The sequence below is a fragment of the Microcebus murinus genome, chromosome 8, assembly GCF_040939455.1.
Source record: "Microcebus murinus isolate Inina chromosome 8, M.murinus_Inina_mat1.0, whole genome shotgun sequence".
Lineage (NCBI taxonomy): Eukaryota > Metazoa > Chordata > Mammalia > Primates > Cheirogaleidae > Microcebus > Microcebus murinus.
The window spans coordinates 49199057-49222654 of record NC_134111.1 but is presented as its reverse complement, the minus strand read 5'-3'; the positions used below and the strand labels follow the sequence as shown (position 1 = coordinate 49222654).

The window sequence follows — 23598 nt, the reverse complement described above, 5'->3', positions numbered from 1 at the left end:
ATCTCCCAGGGTTGTATTTCTATTCCCATGGTTTTGAATGCTGTCTCCTCTCTTGCCCACCTGGCCATTGCATTCCTACTCTTTAGCTTAAGTGTCAGCTCCTCTGAAAAGCCTTTCCTGTCCCGACTCCCACCCTCCCCACTCCCACTCTAGGCAGAGTTGGAGGCTCCCTGGCATATTCGCACAATCTATTGAGCATAAACATACTGAAAATTTGGTGTGTAACTGATTTGTCCGGTGCCACATCCTGACCAATTAAAAGTATCTGCAAATCACCTACTGAAGGTGAGCTTTATCAAATTTTGATCAAGGTAGGAGACCAAACAAGAGCAAGTACCATAAGCCACTCGGCTTTTGAGATATCGGAGCTTTAGCTATTGCTGTGCTCATTTGTCTTTTCTTCTTATCGTTCAGCTGATAAAAATGCTCTAAATTCCCAAGTTGTCTGAATATTTACTAACCATTAATCAGTGAAAATAAAGTAATATCTGCCGTTCTCCCCAAAGTAAATGACTAAAAGAACTGGTTGCAAAATGTTGCCTTTTTTCCCTTTTTCTAATTAAAAATTGTTTTGTATGGTTAAAAACAATGTGGTACTGTATAAAATACAGATATTCAAGGAGAAGAAAATAAACATTACGGAAAATGCCCACACTCAGATATAATTATCTAATATCTTGTGTATATCTTTTTGGATATTTTTCTATACATATAAAACATGTTTTAAAAAATAATGGTTCATGCTATATTTACCATTTAAACTACCCTTTATAACTGTGAGTATCCTTCCACATATTTGTGAGTGTGTGATATACACATATGCAAGTGTACATGTATATCATCATATTTATGGCTATATAATATTCTATTGAGTGATTATCATAAGTTATTTAACTAATCTCTTATTTTGGGATATTTTAATTTTTTCACATTATAAATAATGTATCATTAAAGATTCAGTACATACATTTTTGAGTACTCATCTAGTTATTTCCATAGTATAAATCTCATATATAAAGTTGTTGGTTTAAAGGGTAGAGAAAATTTTTTTCTCTTTTAAGACTTTTGCCTTGTATCACCAAATTTTCCTCTAAAAAGCAACAAAAATTAATACTCTTATCCACAAAAGTATGAAAGGACCCATTTCCTATCATACCTCCAGCACTGGGTATTGAGTCTTTATCTCTTTGAAAGGTGGTGCTTCATTATTATAGTAGGCATTTCTTAATTTCCAAAAAGGAAAAACAGTATTCCTGGGTTTCAATGTGTGATATGAAGGAAAGACAAAGAGCACAGGAGAAGAGAAACAATAACAGTGTGCAATAAGATAACCATTATAGCAGGAGGAGAAAGGGAAACAAGAAGGAATGAACTTCACACCTTTATTTTTTTCTCATTAGATGTGGATACGTGGTAACTTTTATAACAATTCTGAATGCATACACCATATCCCACCCCAATCAGTATCTTTGCTGAATGAGTTAAATATACAAGTTATACTTAAATATATGGAAATGTGCTTGCTCTAAAACAAACAACTATTTTAAATTTTAGAACATGGCTCAAGGACAAATTCATCAGAAGAGCTCTATAAGGCTCATAAATGTCTCATAATGCCATTGCTTCAAGTTAGCAGTAGTTAGATTTATGCACTTATGCTAATTTCCCAAATCCCATTGAGCCCTTTAAATTTGATCATATTTGTTTGCCTCATTGCTTTTCCCCAACTGAGAGCCCACACTGTCTTAATTTGCCAGTTCTTGCATTCTCATTTATTTTCTTTTTCCTCCTTCACTACTTTATAGAAGGCAGCTGTCACTGTGTAGAAGTCTAAGGTAGGAGCAGAAGGCTTTTCTTCATTCTGCTGAGAATGTTTGCCTTATTGGAACCACCCATGAAGCTTACTTCAGTTCTTTGTCAGCAGCCAAGGGAGCTCAGAGAGACAACAGGATTTTAAAAGGATTAAATTAAGAGATGTATACATGGTCAAAAGTTAGAAATAAAATGCATACTTAACAAAGTATTTTACTTATTGCTTATGATTTTGCACTGAAAGATAAGTCTCTAAACATGGAAATTTCAAAGGAGAATCATAACAATGGGGTATTTGAGTGGCTTTTTTTTTTTTTTTGGAACCTATGCTTTTCCTTTGGGGAAGGTCTTAAGGTAACTTCTGGGTTCGCTACTTTTGATCTACAGTTCTAGCACTTGAAAGACTGGATTAGGCCAGGGCATAGGCTTGCAGAGATAAAGGAAACTTCAGTGACCATTTACTACATTCTTTTGTGCTGTAACTGGGGACACTGAGGTGCAGAAGGGTGACATGATTTGTCTAAGTGAGTCAGAGGAAAAGATAGGTCCAACATTCATGTTCCTTGGAGGATGTTCTTTTTATCACTGCAGCCCCAAAAGATAATATTTAACACAGTTTTTTCCCTTTACTTCTGAAAGCAATGTTCAGTTTGAACAAAGAGAAGCAAGAAGTGCTGAAATGAAGTGCATGATGTGCATGACACTAAATGATGGGGCTCAAGGACAGGTGAGAGAGGGGATGTGAGAGGAGAGAAGGACATTTTAGGGAATTTTTAAAAATGAAAAGTCTAAACTAGTTTGTACACAGTGGGTGGTGACTAGTCAACAATGTCACAGAAGAAAAGCTTGAGGACAGTAATTAAGCAAGGCAATGATGATGTGGATAGCCATTTAGGTGTGTATAGAGAGGCATTAGGAGTCTAAAGAGAAAGTAGCTGATGAAGTTCCCTATCTAAAGGACAAGAGGTGGCACTGACTTGATATTTTTTATTGTAAGTTTTTATTTTGATTTACATCCATATTTATAGAAAAGATGCAAGAATGGTATAAGAAATTCTCTATATTCCTCACCAGACTTTCCAACCATTGACATTTTACCTATTTTCTTTATCTGCTCTCTCTTCTCTTTCTCTCCATACTGATATACATGCACACATACAAATATACTTAAATTTTTTCTAAACCATTTGAGAGTCAGTTGCAAACCCGATACCCCTTTATACTTCAATATTTCAGTGTCTGTGTGTATGCGCGCGTGTGTGTGTTTTAAAAGAAAGAGCATTCTCTTATATGACCAGAGTATAATGATCAAAGTCAGGGAATTAATATGATACTATTTTCTAATCTACAGATTGTATTTAGATTTTGTCAAATGTGCCAATGATGTCTTCTACAGGAAAAGAAAATCCTGGACCATAGATTACACTCTGTCATTGTTGTCATGTTCGCTGAGTCTCCTTACACCTGGAATAGTTCCTCAGATCTCCTTTGTGTTTCATTTTGGAGTCATGGGCCAGTCATTTTGTAGAAGCTTCCTCTGTTTGGGTTTGTCTGCTTGTTTCTTCATGATTAAATTCAGGTTATGCACATTTGGCAGAAAATCCATGGAAGTGAGGTTGTCTTCTTCTCAGTGTATCACACCAGGAGGCACAACTGTCAGTTTGTTCGATGACTGGTGATGCTAACTTTTGTCACTTGGTTAAGGTGGTTTCTGCCAGGTTTCTCCACTGTCCTTTTGCAATCAGTAAGTTCCTTGTGGGGATTTACTCTGAGCCTATGCAAATAGCTTATTACTCTCAAACTTTCACCTACTAGTTTTAGCATCCATTCCTGATTCTTACCTCAAACAATTATTATTTTCACAGTTGCCAAATGGTGATTTTCTGTTTCCATCATTCCATCTACCTTTATTATTTCACATTTTATTGCAAGGAAGAGCTTACCCTGTTCCTTCCTATCTTCCTTTTATCAATGTGGATTCATGAATTCTTATTTTATTCAACATATTATTCTCTTTTATCATCATTATTTACTTTACTTTATTATAATTGTTCTCAATTTGGCGCTGGCTTGATTGTAAAGGATTGGGAGTAACAGACTTCAAAATGAGTAATTCAGGAAAAAAATGCATAATACTAAGGATTACATAAAAAAAGGTAGATGCCTCAGAGATGAGAACAATAATTCTTCCTTTCACTACTATACGTGAGTGCTTTTTATATGTCAGATAAGATGCTATGTACTTTGTATATATTATCTCACTTAACTTTCACAACTTCGTGAGGTTCTTCCTCTTACTACTATATGTGAGTGCTTTTTATATGTCAGATAAGATACCACATGCTTTGTATACGTTTTCTCACTTAACTTTCACAACTTGGTGAGGTGGATATTGTGCCATTTGAGCTACCATTTAAAGATGAGGAAACTGAGGCTCTGAGAAAATAAGTGAGTTCATGAGGTTCTTACCCTCCATAGCATCAAGTCTAGTGGACTCCAAGGGCTCTGCTCTCAATCACAGGTACCCCTACAAACAGGTGTGGAGACCCCCCAGGAAAGAACAAGGTTTTAGAAGCAGGGCTGCACCATTCTTGAGGGTAGCTGGACATTTTCTCTAGGATCTACAGTGAAATATAAACTTTTTGCATTTTTACAAATGGGGCATTTGGAAACTGTTTGTCATTACTCCAGGGACTTCCCTAACCTGCTTTGTGGAAACTATCCAACCCAGCCTGAAATCCAGTGAGGAAAGCATAAGGAAAGAGATCATCTGCATCCATGTCAGCAGACACCGATCTAGAAAGGCATGATTTGGTCACGTCACCCAGGGAAGCATTCCTATGGGTCAAGACAAGTGAAAGCCACGTTCAAGCAGGGGTGGAAGGGTGAAGGGCTGGATGGGGGGGAGACTAAGGGAACAGTAGAGCAGGGAAATTCACTATCTATTCAGTTCTTTAGATCCCAGGTGAAGACACAGGGCCGTGGCTGCCACTGTTTGCCCTCCCTGTAGGCTGACACACTAGATCCTTTTTCTGGCAACAATACCAGCTCCACCATTACCATACCACCACTTTTAATATCAAATTCAGATTCTATGAGAATGAGCGTAAGTGAAAGAATGCCTGAATGCTAGTGAATAGAATTTAAACAACTGCCCTGCCTTAGAGAGCAAAGCACAATTGGATCTGAGAATAACATCCTTACTCTCACAGGAGGAACAAACTAAAAATAAAAATCAACAAGGTGCTTCCTGCCAGTCCATAAATCCAATAAGCAAAGATGATGCCTCAACCTGGCACTGAGCAGTTAACAGCTAGCATGACTCTCTCCACCCGAGAGCGGCCATGTGGTTCTCAGAGCTAACAGCTGCCAAGCAGAACCTCTCAGATTAACCCATAGGTGGTGTTGAACCACTTCCCATTAAGATATTTGCAAAGCAAACAAAAATGATAGCCCCACTCGGAGTCCTGGGAGCCGGCCAGGAGAGCTGGCTGTTCTTGTTGACACAAAGAGCTCTCCAGGGAAGGTCTGGACCACAGTGAGAAAGGCCACTCCTGCCTGCATCTCCAGACTGTATTACTTAGTCCACTAGAATTCTTGATATCAAGGATATCAAGATATTATTATCTTATTTCCCAATCACAGCAGTTACTAGAGCTCTGTTTCACCAAAGCTCTGTCTTCCTGACCTCACCATTCAGCTGAAAAGAACAAATTCACCCATCCCCCTGTTTTTTTCACTCATCAAGGAGACATGTCTGAAAAGTTACTAAGATGCACACAGAAAGACTGCGGCATCAGTTCTGTTAATAGCTTTTATGGCAAATACTTGCTCAATTTAATTCTTAATTTAAAGTGATTGGGTGATGCTAATGGAAAATATATTGGCATATTTGTATTCTACAGGTAGGAACCAACTGCCATTTCATTCATAAAAAATTCTCAAAAATGAAATACTAATATTTTTTCCTTTTGCCTGAGAGAAGAAAGTGAAATAAAGTCAATAAGATTGTGGAAATGTACAAAGTTAATCTTTCAACCTGTAGAATTATAGTCTAGGTTTCTTTAAGTGTTGGTAATGAAGCACTCTTATATTAAATTCATTTTTATACAAATTTTGTTTCCTGTATTATTTTCCAGTTGAGTACATTTTATTTTCTCAAAATCCTCACAATAGGCTCAATATGCAAAGGTATTTTGGGCAGAAACTCATTCTGAGCCTGTATACGGTAAAGGTCTGGATGACAACACAAAGTAGGTATCAACAATGTGCTAAATTTCTAGAATTTCCTATACTCACAAAATGGGTAATATAGGAAGGGGACAAGGGATGGAGAAATGGTCAGAGAATTTACCAGATTTTGTCATTACTTGAAATTGCTTTTTATATTAGAATCCAGAACTTTAGAGATATAGGTATCAATTGTATAAGGAGAAAGACAAATAAGGAAGAAAGGAAGGAAGGAAGGCAGGCAAAGAAGGAGGGGAGAAAGAAGGAAGAGAGGAAGAAATGAAAGGAAGGAAAAGAGAGAGAGCTAAAGAGAGATTGAGTTGTTTAAAGAAAAAAAATTGCTTTTCTATAAGAAAGAAGAGATCCATCTGACAAAATTAAAGAGTAAATTTTTAGAATCTTGAATACATCATTCAGTTTTAGATGATGTTTATCCAAATAAAATAAAAAGTGGCTTTGTAAATATGCAGGTTTTGCAGAGACAATGTGAACCCAACCTTGCAGGTCAACTTTTCAAAGCAACTTTGTCAATAGCAAATGTATTTAGCGATAGATTAGTGTAACCACAAAAGTTCATGTCCACAGGTGATCACATTGAAGGCCTTAGTGGGATGGCGTTGTGACTTCAGTTATATATAAGATACGTTGGAAAACCAAAAATTAGTTCTTGTGCTAAACTTTGAGGCACCAGGCACAAAAATGTTACACTGAAGTGTGGGTTGCATGGCAGGTGTAAGGGGGTGGTAGTCAGAAAACTCAAGTCTAACATGCATTCTAACATCATTTCTGCCAAAGTTCACTCTGTCCTGCTTCCTAGCAACTGACCCTTAACTTGAGATATTAACTATAGACAGCTACCAGCCAAGAACTTAGCTACCTAAACAAAACACATAATTAAGCATCTTCCCAAACTTTGGGTTTATTTTTGAGTTAGGAAGTTAGATCCATTACAGAGAAATTACACAGTGTTAACAGCATCTCCCTTTACTTGTTTAATTAGCATTGTTGGCTTTTTGAGAAAGCCAGCTCCTTACTTTATCAAAAATTAATTGGTATGCTCAAGTCAAACTCAAGATAAATAGGAACTTCTTGAGAAAAAAGTAATTAAATTTAGTTTAGTTTTGGACCTCACAGAAATAAAAATTCAAAGAGAACATATTCATCAATTATTTTGTTTTTTGATAATAACCAAAGATTCTAGATTTTAGATTCTATGAGTGATATGGAAATATGTGATAGTTTTAGCTCTAGAGTTTATTATCTCATATGGGATATAGTAAGAACAGCTAACATGTTTGTCCACTTACTACATGCTAGGTAGTTGTTTAAATGTTTCCTATGGTTTATTCTCACAGTGGCCACATGAGGTGGTACTATTATTAGAAACATACTTGTTCAAGGTCATTGAGCTAGTTGGACACAAACCTGGGCCAGAATAGAGGCTGTCTGGCTCCAGAGGCTGTAGCTAAATCATTCCCTCCACCTGGATGGTGCCTCTGCACACAGCGGGCAGGAATCAAACTCAGATGCTAGCAGGGCCAGGCTATAAATTAAACAGGCCAGTGAGTAGAGATCTATAGAAGATAGTTCCTACTCAGTTCCAGCAGATTATTGCCAGATACTCCAATTTTTCAAGAGCTATCAGGTATCTGAATTGTTACATGAAATCTTTCTATTTTCATATGTTGGAAACTAATTAAGAAAATTTAAAAACAATGTGTAGGCCAAACAAAATATTTCTGCAGACCATATTCTACCCAAAGACTATGGATTTACACCTTTTGGCCTATAGAATAATGCCCAAAATATTCTGCATAATTTTTAAAGCCTCTCATATTTTAGCTCTGATCTGCCTTATTACCTCCATAACAGTTCTCCCTGCCTCACTCCACTCATACCCCACCTGCAGCCTTCCTCCCACTGGACCCCTCACCTTCCTCACAGTGACCCCAGTCCATCCTGCCTCTCGGCCATGGCCCACTCTGTTTCTCCTGCCCTTGTCTGCTTCAAGGCCCTGTGGGAGGTGCCAGATGAATTAAACCTTGAAGGACAGGTGAAATATGAACAGGTAAAGAAAGGACTACAAGGGAATTCTATCCAGAAGGAACAGTATGAACAGATGATATACAGAACAAGAAAACAAAAGACATGTTGAAAACCACCAAACAGCTCCAAATATTTTAAAAGAGGCCTCTGGTCCCTGGAATTTGGTCCTATAAAGAGATTACTGACATTCATGACATACACAAATCTTCTAAAAGGGTCCTTTGCACAAGGATCATTGATGATTTAGGGTTTGTTGAAATAGTTCAGATAAATATTTATGTATAGCCATAAGCAAATCCATACGGAAAAATAGAATTCAAAACAGATTTTTCCTTGAAGTTCCTTTCAGATGGTGATAAGGTTTATAGCTTCAAAAAGGTTTCAAAAATAAATGTGACCAATTAGTATACTAAAAATCTAGAAAGCCTAAGAAGGCACTAACAATCAACTATGCTCTGAAAGTTGTCACTTGAGGGTGTGCTAGTGGCATCCTGGCCATGTTGGTAAGGGCATGTACTGGGTCCAAAATCAATCTCAGATTTACCCCCTGAGAGGAGGGCCAGGAACACAAGAAAATAAAATTTGTCTCTCAAGTTAAAAGAGAGAGTGAATATTGTTCAAAGTTTCAAAAGTGTTGGATGCCTCAATGTTTATTTTAGCTTACAATTCAGAGCTAAGTCAGAGAGGTCTTGACCCTTCATATGAGTTTAGCTTTATAGAAACCTTTTAAATACTATCATTACTACCATTATTGCTACTACTTCTGTTACTATGACCAACAATGGCTCACCATAATCCCTTATTGAGTAATTATGTGGCTAGAACTATGCTAGTGCCTTTCATAGATTATCTCTAATCCTCCCAATTATTCTTTTTGCAGTTCAGAGAGAGGAAGGAATTTGCCCAACATTCTCATATCTTGTAAGTAGTTGAATTAAGATTCAAACTCAAGTCTGTCGCCAAAGTCCATCATTTTTCTACCTCAATGAAATAACATATAGAGTGTCTACCACATCATAAGCACTTCATAAAAGAAGGTTACTATTCCGACCACCACTCCCTCACCAGGCTGCCATTTTCCCTCTGGTCCCATGCGAGGTCCTCCAATGTGTTAGCATACTAACTTGGCCACAGTGGTAGCTAATTTGCTGGAGGATTTGTCCTGTTCAATTGTCTTAGAACTGTCACGTATTTCTGCAATGACCCCCCACGCAGAGTGTTTGTCAAGATATGTGGCAATCTGTACTTCACTTCACAGCCCACATGAAAATCTGGCCCACAGTCGTCCCTGCTGACTGGGAGGCTGTTTCTCTGGCTCATCAATTCTGAGGTCAGCCCAATTGGCTCCAAGCCCCAGAGCTCCAAGGATGACACACAAGAGAAATATGCGCTCGTTTTCCCCTCTTGTGAGATGCCAGCTCTCCTCGAGCTGCCTGAGTCACAGAGGTTCCCATCACGCTGAGTCTGAATCCTCATTGGAGTAGCCCACAAAGAAGCAGCTTCTCTGGGAGTGTGTTACAAGTTGCCGTGTAAAAACATCTGCACCAGCATTATCAATCTCCTGCCTCCTTCATCCGGGTTCCTTTTACACGACAACAGGCTAGCTGTGCTAAAGAATGTCACATAAAAGCCTTGTGAGGGCTTTGCCATATGCAGGCCAAATTAAATTAAGGGGCATAATCCTCACCATTGTACTTATCGGCATTAAAATGGAGGATTACCATCATGGGAACAAAGCCCCACAATATTAAAGACTATTTCCATTCTACCATTCACTGTACACAGTTACAGGCTCATGTTGGGAGTGAAGCAGAGAAGCATCACCCCAACCCAAGGCTTCTTTCTCCCTAGCCAAGTTAACCCCATCCTGTCATGCATAGATGGACACACATTTCCCATGAGGCTTTTAGGCTTTCTCCCAAGAACCAGATGCTGGAATTTTCTCCATCAATCACAAGGGGACAGTTTTATAACAATCAGAGTGTATTCCTTAACTGGTTGTGATTTAAGATTTAAGCAATGACAGGTATAGAAACAACGTGGATAGAACAGAAAAGCCCTGGACTAATTGGAGTCCAGAGCTTAGAGAGCTGGTAGAATGTACCAGTTAATGGGTACTGGACTCAGAGGCCTGTGTTCAGATCCTAACTCTGTCAATTTACTGACTAAGTAACATTGGTAAGTTACCTGTAGTCTCTCAATGTCGGAAATTATAAAATGTGTGCTTCTCCCATAGATTGACTAGGATAATGAAAATAAAACAGTACAGCACCCAAAGAGTTGTTAAGGAATGTTAAATGTTAACCGTTGTTATTATTGTTAGAGACAGAAGATCTGGATTCAAGCCTCAGACTTGCTATTTATTCTCTGCATGACACTGTATGACCTAGTGATTCCAAGACTTGCTGATGGAGGGCAGAAGTAGATCAATCTGATACATCCAAACCAGCAGTGGCCTCTGAGATAGCACTTGTGAGCTACTTGTCTTAGCTTTCCCCTGTCTGGTTTACTCATCTGTAACATGGCCTGGGTAACACCAACCCAAAAGGCTGGTGTGAGAATTACATGAGATAATGTGTTGGAAAAGACCTGGCAAAGCAATAAATGTTGGGTGAATCTGAATAATAACCTCACCACTTCCCTGTTGTTCTTATTCTCAGGAGTATTTCTTGTCATGTCTGGGTCTTCCTTACGAACTCTTCCCTCTGACCTTGCCTTCCCTTCATCTTTCCCTGGGACCTATCTACTCCCATCGTTGCCCCTCCAGACTCTTGTGGCACACATTGTTGGTTGTTTCCCCAATCCCTTTCTTCTTTGCCTACTCTCTCCTACTCTTTGCCTACTCTCTCCTACTTTCTTCTTTGCTTCTACCCCTGTAGAAGCTGAAAATGCTTATGCTCACTTTTCCATTCTCCTTTGCAGCTCCCCTGCAGAGTCACCAGTGCAGATTCTGGCCAAAGAGATGCAAGGGCAGTCTCCTGGGGGGCTTCTGGGAAAAGTTTCCCTCCCAACAGATGAAGGGAGACTCCTGAGCCAAGCCCTCTTTCCGCCCACTTCCTCCTTCCTGCTTTGGACATTGCCATGTGAGGTAGTCATGCTTAGTGTTGCTTTAGCCTCCTTGTGACCATAAGTGGGGGCATGGCTGACATGCTGAAAGTAGCAAAGCAAAGACATGCAAGGGACCTGTGTCCTTGGTGATGTCCCTGAATGGCTGACCCAGCCCTGGAACTTCTGTTTTTGACCCTCTCGTCCTTAAGGATACTTGAATCTACTGGTTGGGGGTCTTGTTACTTGCCACTGAGAATATCTCCATTGGCACAACCCAGCTCTCTTTTTCTTCTACCTGTCCCAAACCTTTCCCCAAGATTTCCTTCCTATGAACCCTTGTGTTGATTCACAGAACAGTGAGTTGACAAACACAGAGAAAAAAATGGGACCCCAGGCCCCTGGAGGAGGGATGCCCCGACACACATTTGATAAACTATTCTGGATCCTCTTATTGCTGCCACCACTCAAAGATTGAGCAGGAAGAACATTTCTCTCATAAAAATCTGAGTGCTGAGAAGTGGCCTTGGAAATTAGCTGAATAAATTTATTGAATACCTACCGTGTGTATTGGATACAAGAAAGAATAAGACTCAGTCTTTGCCCTTGAAAAACTAACTCGCTAGCACATGGTCAGCCATAACACCAGGCAAAACATGAAAAGCACCAGGGTGTGGTGTGAGGGCCCAGTCTGAAAACTGTTACCACTCACCATGACATAAGCAGTTTGTGCCACAATGAAAATCAACTCATCACCAAGTACCTTGTTTAGTCCAGCTGATTTTTTTTAGTAACAAACTTTCTTGATGGAGAAAGCAGTTGAGTTGATCCATATTTGGGCACAAGTTTATAATCTTGTTGTGAAATAGTACCTTGAGTAGTACAGTTACACATGGGCTATGGTTCAAGGAGTATTAAAAAAATTAATGTCTTCATGGAGGAAAGAGATATGACAATGTTGCTTGACAAAATGTGAGAATTGAGCAGAAAGGAATGGGCAGAAAGAGGAGAGGTAGATACATTGGTAGAACAATAGGAAGTTTGATTTTGGTCAGCCACAGAGTGTATACAGGGACAAAGCAGAGGTGAACCTGGAGGACCAACTAGACCAAGCTAGGGAGAGGCGTGGAACAGCAGACTGAGAAGTCTGAACCTCTTTTGGTCTAAAATAGGAAGCCATTAAAGTTTTTTGAACAGGTCAGAATATGTTGTAGGACAATTGATCAGGTGTCAAAAATGCAAGCTGGTCTGTAAAGAGGAGAGAAGGAAAAAGAGGAAGAGATAATGGCAGGCCTGGACCAGGGAAGGATACATAGCAGATGATTGGAGGTGGGGTTAAGTCTGAGGTAGGAATCAAGAATGACTGTGCCAGGTTCCAAAGCCAGGTCACAAGATAGTGTTTGTGCCACTTACAGAAGTGGGAGGTCTGGTGGAAGACGTGCTTTAGTGGGGGATTTTCTGTTGAGATTCTGGTGTGTTAATCAGGAAAATATGTTCAGCAGGAGTTGGGTGGAGGACTGAGGAGCACAGACCAGAGATCTGAGACTCGTGCTCACACAGCTGAGAGTTGACATCAGAATATACAGTGGGAAATGCTATCGCCCAGGTGAGAAGTAGAGAAAGAAGAAAGTCAAGACTTGGACAATTTCCTTCATTTTAATAGTGGGTGAAAAAGAAGAAAAATGGAGCCAGAGAAAACAGAGACTGAGGATATCTCTGGGGAAGAACTTGCAAAACACAGTATTACAGACACCCATGGAAGAGGGCTCTTCGAGGAAAGCATGCATGGCCCCTGGAACTAAATGCTGCAAAGCATCTGGTGAAGATAAGCTCTAGCAACTACGAGCTGAGCTTTCCAAGGATAGTTTTAGGGACATGGTGAAGGCACAAATCAGACTTCAGTATTAAGAATGGAGAGGTTAGTTTGGTGAGAGAATGAGGCAGCGGGCCTTGATGTTAGGTCTGAGAAGTTCGGTGGGAAAACTAAGAAGAGGGAGGGACAGGGCCAAGGGCAGGCTTTTGTTGGAATAGGGAGAGGTATAAGCAAAAGGGAAAGAGATAGCAGAGTGGGAAAGATGGGAAAGCAAAGGAGGGGCAGTGCTAACTAATAGTGGTAGGACCTAGAGGGTAGGAGTACTATAAAAGGAAGAGGGTCTGTGGTCTGGGAGATGAGATCAAAGGAGGAAAGGACAGCTAAAGATAAGGAGAGATTCTAAGGTGGAGAGAAGGGCATTGGAAGAGCTCAGAGCACTGTCCTGACATTCTCAGCAAAGTCCTTCATCAGCTAAGGTTGAGAGGAGCCATTCTGGGGTTGAAGTCATTTTCCAAACTGCGTCATAGAATTGCCCAAGGTCAAAGAGTTGGAAATAGTTACCACAAGGACCAGAACCCAAGTCTTCCACCTGCCAAGCTCAGTGATCTTTCTGTCACATCAGAAATTGTAAACTTTGTTTTCTGATATATTATAATAGGTCTTTTCCTCAAGTACTCTTAAACGAGCTATTCTGACTATTTAGGCAAGTAGTCTAAAGCAGTCTACTTTAAAATTAGTCCAATGGCACTTTGAGACCACTATAGACATATTGAGAATATTTCACATCTCAAAAGTATTAAGTCTCAAAAAATTAAGAATTGTTTTTTTAAATTATAAATCAAGACTGCCTTTTTTTCTGGGTGAAAAATTTCAGAAAAAACTGTCTAATGACCTTTCTTCAAATCCCTGACTAAAGTTTTAATTAAGTTCCCCACAATCAATTTTGGGGAAAATAAGGCAAGCTTCATTCTATTTAGACCTTCCTTTTGCAATGGTCCAGTTCTTACTGTAACTGTGTCCTCCTTCTAGTGATATGATTGATGGTCCTGGAAACCTTTTCTTAGAGAAGGCAGATTATGAAGGTTTCCCTGAAGAACAGTCCTAGGAGTTCCTTGAGTCTTCAACCCTAGGTGTCATGGCCTGGCCTGGCCTGGCTTAAAGTGACTTGAGCCCACATTTAGCCAGGGTAACAGGCATTGCAGACCTTGAGAAGCTCAGATGTTCATTGAAAGGATAGCTCTGCTCTGTTCTCTTTGAATTATATTTAACTAAAATCCATAGTTTAACAAGAAGTGATACTGCCTTTTTGATTTAGCTTAAATCTAGGGGTTTTCAAATTATTTTGTTTTGGTGATGAGAGTCTTGTTATGTTGCCTGCCCTCTTGGGCTCAAGGGATCCTCCCACCTCAGCCTTCTGAGTATCTAGGACTATAAGTGTGCACCAACATGCCTGGCTGTAGGGTTCTCAACTTTAGGTCTACTGACATTTTGGGCTGGACAATTCTTTGTTGTGGGGAGGCTGTGCCATGTAACCTAAGATGTTTAGCAGCATCACTGGCTTCTATCCACTAGATGCCAGTAGCACAACCCTTCCCTCAAAGTTGTGACAACCAAAACTGTATCCAGATGTTGTCAAATATCTGGAGGGGAGCAAATTGCCCCCAGTTGAAAACCACTGCTTTAACCTAATGAGGCTACAAACAGGTTTTAGAAGAGAACCCAAAAAGCAGGATTGTGTTCCAGTTACTCTGTAGAATAAAGACTTCTGCCCACAGGGTAATGACCTCTGACATGGGAGAATCTGATAGAAAATACTTTTTGGTTCCACTCTCTCCAACTCATCAAAATTCCAAAGTGGTAGAAACATTGCCCATTGAAACAGAGCACCTGAGGGAACCCTTATGAATGAGACTTACCCATTTTTTTCAGTGACAGCAGAAGAGTTGCTTGAATTCTCTGCATGGCCATTGTTGGATTCTGCTTGTGCATGGCTCTTATGAAATACAGAGCCCTTCAGAACTGAGAAAAAAAGAAACGAGTACTTAGAGGTCTAACGATAAGCTCAGAAGTAGGCAGGGCTAGGTTTTGGTGCCCATCTACATTCTCTGTAGCTCTTTTCTCCCTGCCCTCATGCATCTCTCTGACTTTCTGCAGTGTTCTTCTAAGAGATGTCATTAAAACTGACCTGTTCTGGGACTACAGGTCTTGCCTGGTGCTAGGTCCCAACCAGCAAATTGAATAAAATAACTCATGCTTTATAGTTTTCATTGATAGGAAAACAAGCCATCTCTTTCTGTCAATAGATATAAATAGTAGACAGAGATGCAAGGCTTCCAAGTCAGGTAGGTCCTAGTAGAAGCAGCATATAATAGCTGGAATGGCACTGTGCCAGATACAGTTAGCAGACCAGCTTCCAGTCCTGGCTGGGCTATCCACTGAAGTGGATAGTAGGTCAGGGAACAAAATATCATGTGGGTAGGATTAACTGGAAGTAACCTATTTCTACATTTTGATTGAGAACAGTTTACTGATGAGTAAAGTCAACAAATATAAGACAATTCCTCCTTCCTGTGCCCATGGCAGCCATTGATTTGTTAATCATGGACCTCTTTTCCACTGAACCTTAATTCAACTTCACTAACTTCATATCAGTGGTCCTCAAAGTTGGAACTCCACCCCCCAGCATCATCACCACCTGGAAACTTGTTAGAAATGAAAATACTTGGGTCCCACCCCAGACCTGGTGAATCAGAAAATCTGGAGATAGGACCTGGCAATCTGTGTTTTTAACAAACTCTGCAGGTGATCGTGATCTATGTTGAAATTTGAGAGACACTGCTTCCAGATCAATGATTTTTAATACTGGCTGTACATTAGAAACACCTGGGAAGATTTTAAACATGCTTGATCCCAGTCCCTAGAGATTCTGAAAGTTATCTGGGGTACAAACTGCATCAATTATTAAAAGCTCCCCAGATAATTTTAATGTGTGGCCAGGGCTGAGAACCAGGGCTCCAAGTAGTCACTACCAATCAGTTAGGATTAGAAAGAGACTTTGCACCTATTTACCATCCTTATTTTAGATAATCTAGGAGCATCCAAAACAAAATATAACCAAAAAAGATAATTTATGAACTTGGCAGTTGTGATATATTGTGGAAGATGCATAGAATATAAATAGTTGATATTACAATGATAGAACGTATGACAGAGGTGGAGTGTAGAAAAAGACAGAAATATAGAAATCAATTATTTTTGTGTTATCTGTTCTGAAAAGAGTATGTTCTGATTTTAAATCATTAGTTTGGTTCCTTAGACATAAATATCTCTTGTGTAGAGGAAATGTAATTCTTTGAGCTATAGTGGTAGATAAAACCATCTGTTGTTGTTATTATTATTGTTGTTCTAAGCATCAAAAGGATAAAGAGAAAATTTAAATGAGACATTATTACATTTTTATTATCCCCCCTCAATTTTGACCACACAGTGAAACAATATTGAAAGAAGAAAAAAAAACCCCAGAAATAAAAAAAAATATTCACAGCTTTTTAGAGTTTCATTAACTGGTTCCCTTCTCCTCCCTCTCCTGCCTTTTCTTGATAGATAAACTTCTCCAGTTAGAGCACCAGGCAGGTTTTTTTCCCTCTTGGATAGATTCTAAAACACTGTTTGGTCCAGGCTCAGTTGTAATACTGTGATAAGCAACATAAAAGCAAGAATTGACATAAAAAGAAAAAAGAGGAGCCTACTTCAGGGACACAAATATCTTTCTATTTCCCTATTAAGAAGGGAAATCAGCACAAATAATTTTTAATCTTGTTCTTTGGCCCAATTCAGCAGCACCAAAAGCTACTACTGATCAAAGCCCCAGTGGTATTGCCCGTGTGGAAAGCTGAGATTGCAGGCTTTTGTCTGCACCTATTTTGAGATCCTTAGTAAAAAAAAGGAGCAATTTAAAAACAATCCAAAGAGGAAAAAAGCACAAGGAAATCCAGAAAAAAAGCCATAAAATCCCTTTTGGTTTGGGACTCTCCTTTCAAAGGTGCTATGTCCAAGATCAGAAAGAGAGGAAATAACATCCGTAATGTGGCTCAGCAAATACCCCAGTTACTTTGCCTGGGTTTTCAATAAAAACCCATAGAATTTCTGTTCATGTGATTGAAGGGAAAACTTATTCCATGTTTCTTATTCATTTACACTTCAGTCATCAAAATATTGATTTCAAGAGTTATTTGAAGTATAAAAACCAAACAGAAATTTACAGAGTATTCTTAATAAAGCTTAGATGAAGTCTGCTCTCACATCCCCCAGCTTTGCCTGAAGAGCCAGGAGAAGGCTTTGGGTCAGACTAAAAAGACAAACTTAAATAGGTCAAGATTATCAAACCATTGAGTTCAAAGCAGGATCCAAAATTGTCAAATATTTTAAAGTATGTCCTGGTGATAGTTGGAATCACCTGGCATTTCTCTAGCAAATTAATTGCTGAGCAAGATTAAAGAAATGGAGACATGGGGATGGAGAGGGAAAAAAGAGAGAGAGAGAGACAGAAATAAGGTGACTCATTTTAAGTCACTAGGTTGAGGTAAAGAAATTAGACCAATGACATGGCTGAAAAACAAAATATGAACTTGAATAGCAGAAATGTTCATAAAATGCCAAACTTGGGGAATGTGCAGGTGTGGCCAATAAAAATTTCTCCAGAGATGGGTCACCTTTCCTTGGGGAAGGTGCCCAGTAGTTTCTGGCGTAATGAAGGAAAGCAGTACTGGGAGTGGAGTTCTGGAGGGATTGAGTCCTTCCAAAACCTGATTGAGCCATTCGTATTTTTCAGGGAAATTGAGCCAAGTCTTTACTAGACCACTTTGAAATAAGATGGAAAAGCTTTTGAATGTCAGGGGGAAAAAATGAAAATACCATTAGCAGGTATTGGAAAGGTAAATGCCTTTGGGGCCACCTAGGTAACATAAATGTGTGAAGCATGAGGCAAAGAGGGTGGGAGTGGTGGGGTTTGTGATGAACCATAGATGCATGTCCCACTTAGAGACATTCAGGTTCGAAATTTTTTTAAAATCATTTTTGTGCCCAGCTAAACATAAAACATCTGCGGGGTACCTCTTATTTGTGACCTCCCACATCAGAGGACCTCCTATTTGTGACTTTTATGGGAAAAAGGTGGTCTAGACCCTAGATCAGTAACCGCTAGACATCCTTCTTTTGAAAATGAAAATTCTCTCACTGTCTTCTCCCTCAAGGCTCCTCAAGTTCAAGAACTGCTGCTCCCTTGCTTCCTGCTGCTTCTCTTTTCTCCTACTCCCTAACCTCTTTGCCCTAAGGTAAAGCTCCAGTTCTGAATTTCCTTGAAACACAGGTCTAGTGAGAGTTTGCAAAGGATTCTGAAGTGCCCAGAGCCTCTCTGCCTGTGCGCTAGGCTGTGGCATTGGGTCTAGTAGAGAAACTAGAACTGTAAACTCCACTGCAAAATCTGGGGCAACTCATCTTCACTTTTCATAAAATGCAGGTGTTAGCATTAAAGGCCATATTTCAATAATCATAGCTGCTTCTTCAGGCAGAGGTCCAGGGACCTTCAAACTGCAAAAAGGTGAGACTTCAATATTTTTTAAATGTTGATTTAACATTGATTTAACATTTTTAAATGTTGATTTCACATTTTTAAATGTTGATTTTAACACTGATTTAATCCAATTCTTTCATTTTACCATGACCGAAGCTTGAGGATATCAATTAATGGAGGGCTGAGACTAGAAACCCAAGTTTTAATTTTTTGTCCACAGGGCTCCTTCCTCCATTAATGATCTCAATGAGTTTGAGGTGTATGCATTTTCCTAAGAAGCTAAACTTTCCTAAATCTTAGGGTAAATTCTATATAGATATGTCAGAGTATGCCCCAAGAGGATGGGTTGAAGAAAAGCGATTCATAAGGAGAGGTGCACCTAGACCTGTCTCCCATGGAGGCAGAGGGGCAGCTGCAAAGGAGCTGAGCTAATCTCTTCTACTCTTTCCCCTTCTGTGAAATCACCTTTCAGGGCCCCTGGCAAGCTTGCACCTGAATTTAATCAGATGCCAATTGTAGGAAAAAAGTTAGAGTGGCAGACAGAAGGTCCTTATATAATAGGTGATCATTTCCAGCTTTGGAAACTTCTCTAGAATGCCCTTGAATAGGGAACACCCATCCCAAACCTCTTAGGACTCCACCTTTATGATCACCAGGCTCTCTGTAGTCTTGAGCCTGGGTACTTCCCCTGGTGCCCCCTGTGACAATGGGATATGGATCACTGCTTTGGTCTGAAGTGCCCCCTGTGGAATAAAACAAAAGAAGAATTTTTCAAGATTATGCTCCCACACCTAGATGAATTACCAACTGGGTGATACAACTTGGCTAGGGAAACACATACTTTTTTTGTGATTTGAGACACCAAAGTGATGAATCTCATCTATGGATTTGGTGCTTATTAATACAATGTGGTTGAGGAAGGGCCTGATAATAGGAAATAGGAGAATTAATAATTGTCCTGGCTAGATTCCCATGACGTTGGGTAATTTGGGGAACCGTCATTTTGCTGATCACATTAGCCAAACAGGAGAACTCAGTGACAAACAGAAGCTGTAAGTGCACAAAGCCAGGACTGCTGGCTTGACCACTGGATGGCCTTCCTGCTGTCCCTCAGTTGCCACTACCAGAGAGGTCAAAAGAGGAGCTAGGTCTCTCCTAGGAAGCTGCTCTTTCCTCCCCTCCACATCTCTCCCTCTTGGGAGTGCCCTTCCGTTCCTTTGATCTTACAGCCCTGATCACAGGCCATTGTGGGTGGACAACCAACCTTTCTTGTGCCGTCATGGAAAAGACAGGCTACACACTACATTCAGCTGAGGACTATCCCACTGCAGCTTTTCACTGTCCAGTCAGCTTACTTCCTGTTGGATTCCCTAACATAATGGCTCCATTGGAAAAATACCAAATGGATTTTCCCAGCTGTCACATTTCTTCTTCCATTCTCCATGACCTCAAAGTCACAAGCAGCTGAAGATGTTCCAAAATCTAGCTCAGCTATCTGGAGAAGGTGGGTTCTTTCAATTGGATCTCTTGGTTTTTGATAGAACCCATACTGGCAGCAGGGCCTCACCTCCTCACAGGAGAGGTAGTCTACAGGTTCTGCCCTGAGGCAGTCAACCCTAACTCCACCCCCACCTCCTTCCTTCCTGGCCTGTGACCTAGACCTTGTTCTTGCTCTTCCTGCACCTTCCTTTTGGCTCTGGATGTTTCTAATTCTGCCAGCATACTTCCAGATATACCATATTAGAATAGTTGGGATGCCTGACCTTTCTCCTTTCTTATTTGCTCAGATGGGATTTTTAAAATCCTGTCTTTCTCCCTTCTTCTGGTTGCCTCCACTATCCCAGGCACCACCTTCCCACACCCAGGTTGGTGTCACTCCTGTCTTTCCATTCCTTTAAGGTGGCCCAGTAAACATTCTCATGTTAAGTAACACCAGCTGCCTCATATTAAACTTAAAGAGACGTAGGCCCTACCCTCAACAAGCTTTCATTCTAATTAGGGAGTAAGAATAAAAAGAGATAAAAGATAGAAAAGCACCCTGAAACTTTTTAAGGGTTGTACTGGGTTGACCAGTGTCACCCCAAAATTCACATCCACCTGGAGCCTCAGAACATGACCTTATTGGAAATAAAGTCTTTACAGGTGTGATTAGTTATTTAAAGATGAGGTCACACTAGATTAAGGTGGGTATTAAAGCCAATGACTGATGTCCTTATAAGAAGGCCATGTGAAGACACACACAGACACAGAGATAATGCATGTGACAGTGGGAAGTGACAGTGGGAACTGAGAGTGGAGTGATGGGCCTACGAGCCAAGGAATGCCAAGGATTGCCAGAAACTAGGAGAGAGACATGGAATAGATTTTCCTTCAGAACCTCCAGTAGAAACCAACATTGCTGACATCTTGATTTTGGACTTCTAGCCTCCAGAACTGTGGGAGAGTAGATTTCTGTTGTTTTAAGCTGCGAAGTTTGTGGTAATTTATTATGGCATCCCTGAAAATCTAATTTGAGGGTGGGGAGGTAGGGGGGCATGTCAGATGTTAAGGGTTGAAATCACTAGAAGAAAGATAAGAAAAAGATCAAGTATGTACATTCAGCTTGATTTGGCTCTGGGGAGTAGGGGAGGAAGAAAAATTAGGAAGAGGACATAAAGAAAGCTCCATTATTTTTATTTAACAAACACAGTCATTATGTTCTAGGCATTGTTCTAAGCCCTTTACAAAAATTAACTCATTTAATCCTCATAGTAACCCTAAAGGGTAGAGAAAATTATTATTCCTATTTTATAAGAAAATTATTATTCCTATTTTACAGCTGAAGAAATTGAGACAAAGGGAGGTTAAATGACTAGCCTAGAGTTACACAGCTGGAGAGCGGAAGAGCCAGGGTTCCAACCTAAGCAGTTTTGTCCTAAAGCCTGAATCCCAAAATATTACATGGTGTGGCCCCATTTATTTAAACATTTAAAAATCATAATCCCTATTCTTTTTTTTCTTTTTATAAATAGAAGCAAAAATTCAGACGTTCCCACATTCTTTCACATGCCTGGATCTCTAAGGGTCCCACAGATCAGCTGCTGTGGAAAGAGGCTCTGGCCTGGCCTGGTGTTTGGTGACCCACCCAGAGGACAGAAACACTGTCCTGGTAGATTTTCTGGTTGGTAATCTAGGCTGGGTAAACTTTCCTGCCCTCATAATGGGCCTGGCAAAGGGCACCCACTATATCTGGCACAGAAGGCGCATATAGATGAGGCACAAAAGCCCAGCCTTTCCTCCTAACTGCTGCTGGCAGGCTTCACAAGGGGCCAGTGTGGTTTCTGGCTGGAGTGACAGCTGGTCATCAGCCATCTTATCAGAATATAAAGAATAAAAAGGCCAACTTGTGGGAGGTTTGACAGGGAAATGCCACCAAAAACAGCACTGAAAAAGTCAAATCCTTTTCTTAAAGAATTGATACTTTTTTGTTTCACAGCCCCATCAAAAATCCTGGCCTCCATCTCTACTACACAAAACAAGCTCAGTAATTTCAGGTCATGAAAACATTTTCCACTTTGATTCTCCAGCACTTAATTCCAGCCATTATCCCAGTTAAACTTTGACCGAGTTCAAAGAAAGTTCTGCTTGTTAACTGCTTTCCCCGACTTGGAAGCCACGGAGGGAGGTTTTCCATGATCCTAGAAATCAGTGTTTTGCCCGCCCTGAAACGTTGTCTGGGGAATTCTCCTTCCCTCCAAGCACCTAGGGACTGTCACTCTATTGTCTCTGACTCCCCTCAGCTTCAGGTTGGATTTATCTCTTATAATTTATGTCCCGCCTGTTTCCAAAAACAACTGGAGGTAACTTCATAGACTGTTTGCTTCTTGTGGCTGTGTTAATTGGCCTAGTTTAGTACTTCTCTCAAGCTTGGGCCAGGGGTGTCAGTCCTGGTTTCTTATGAGACAGTCCTCTCTTGATGGGAATAAAAACATTTTTTTATATTGTTTTTGTGACCCTCTCCAAAGAACCTAGCAGAATGCTCTGGATAGGCCGGGCGTGGTGGCTCACGCCTGTAATCCTAGCACTCTGGGAGGCCTAGGCGGGCAGATAGCTCAAGGTCAGGAGTTCGAAACCAGCCTGAGCAAGAGCGAGACCCTGTCTCTACTATAAATAGAAAGAAATTAATTGGCCAACTAAGATATATATAAAATATTAGCCGGGCATGGTGGCACATGCCTGTAGTCCCAGCTACTTGGGAGGCTGAGGCAGCAGGATTGCTTGAGCCGAGGAGTTTGAGGTTGCTGTGAGTTAGTCTGATGCCAGGGCACTCACTCTAGCCTGGGCAACAAAGTGAGACTCTGTCTCAAAAAAAAAAAAAAAAAAAAAAAAGAATGTTCTGCATAGACAGGAAGTTGAGAAAATGTCTAGGGGGTGGGGAGGAGGACAGCAGATCAGGATTCAGAAGTTTGGATTTCAGGAGACTTCCTAGCTTCCATCTGTAAAATGAGGAAAGATTCCTAGTCTACCGCTCAGGGTTACTAGAATGACAATTGCAGGAAGTAAGGTGAGTGAAACTGCTTTGTATAAACTGTAACTTGCTATGCAAAGGTATAAGATGTTAGGAAAATAAGGATGTCCGTCCTCTAATCAAAAGGGAAACAATTTCCACCTCTAGAATCGTTCCTGCTCACACAGTTCTGGTTTCCTATGAAGCAAGGTTATTTACTTTCTTAGAAATTTTTCTTGGAAAGATAAAGCTCTGTATGTTTGTAGCAGCTTTATTCATAATCACCAAGAACTGGAAACAACCCAAATGTCCTTTGGCTGGTAGAGGAATAAAATTGTGGCCATCCATACACTGGAATTCTGCTCAGCAAGGAAAAGCAACAAACTACTGATAAAATGCAACAGTGCAGATGAATCTCAAAAACATTATGCTAAATGTAAGAAGCCAAACCCCAAAGTCAAAAGTCGGCATACTATATAACTCTATTTATAGGATGCTCTGGAAAAGGCAAAACTATAGGGACAGAAACCCCATTAGTGGTCACCAGGGGCTGAGGGTGAAAGAGGGATGTATGACAAAAAAGGAACAAGAGAA

General features: G+C 40.3%; 1 protein-coding gene across 1 annotated transcript in view; it reads right to left on the bottom strand.

Annotated features, from left to right (window-relative positions):
• Positions 1 to 23598, bottom strand: part of MYO3B (myosin IIIB) — a 183150-nt gene that overhangs the window by 55116 nt on the left and 104436 nt on the right. The window contains exons 25-26 of the mRNA XM_076005394.1: positions 19145 to 19261; positions 14863 to 14965 (exon numbers count right to left, since the gene is read on the bottom strand). Of these exons, the coding sequence (XP_075861509.1) occupies positions 14863 to 14965; positions 19145 to 19261 (220 nt within the window). The remainder of the gene's footprint in view (positions 1 to 14862; positions 14966 to 19144; positions 19262 to 23598) is intronic.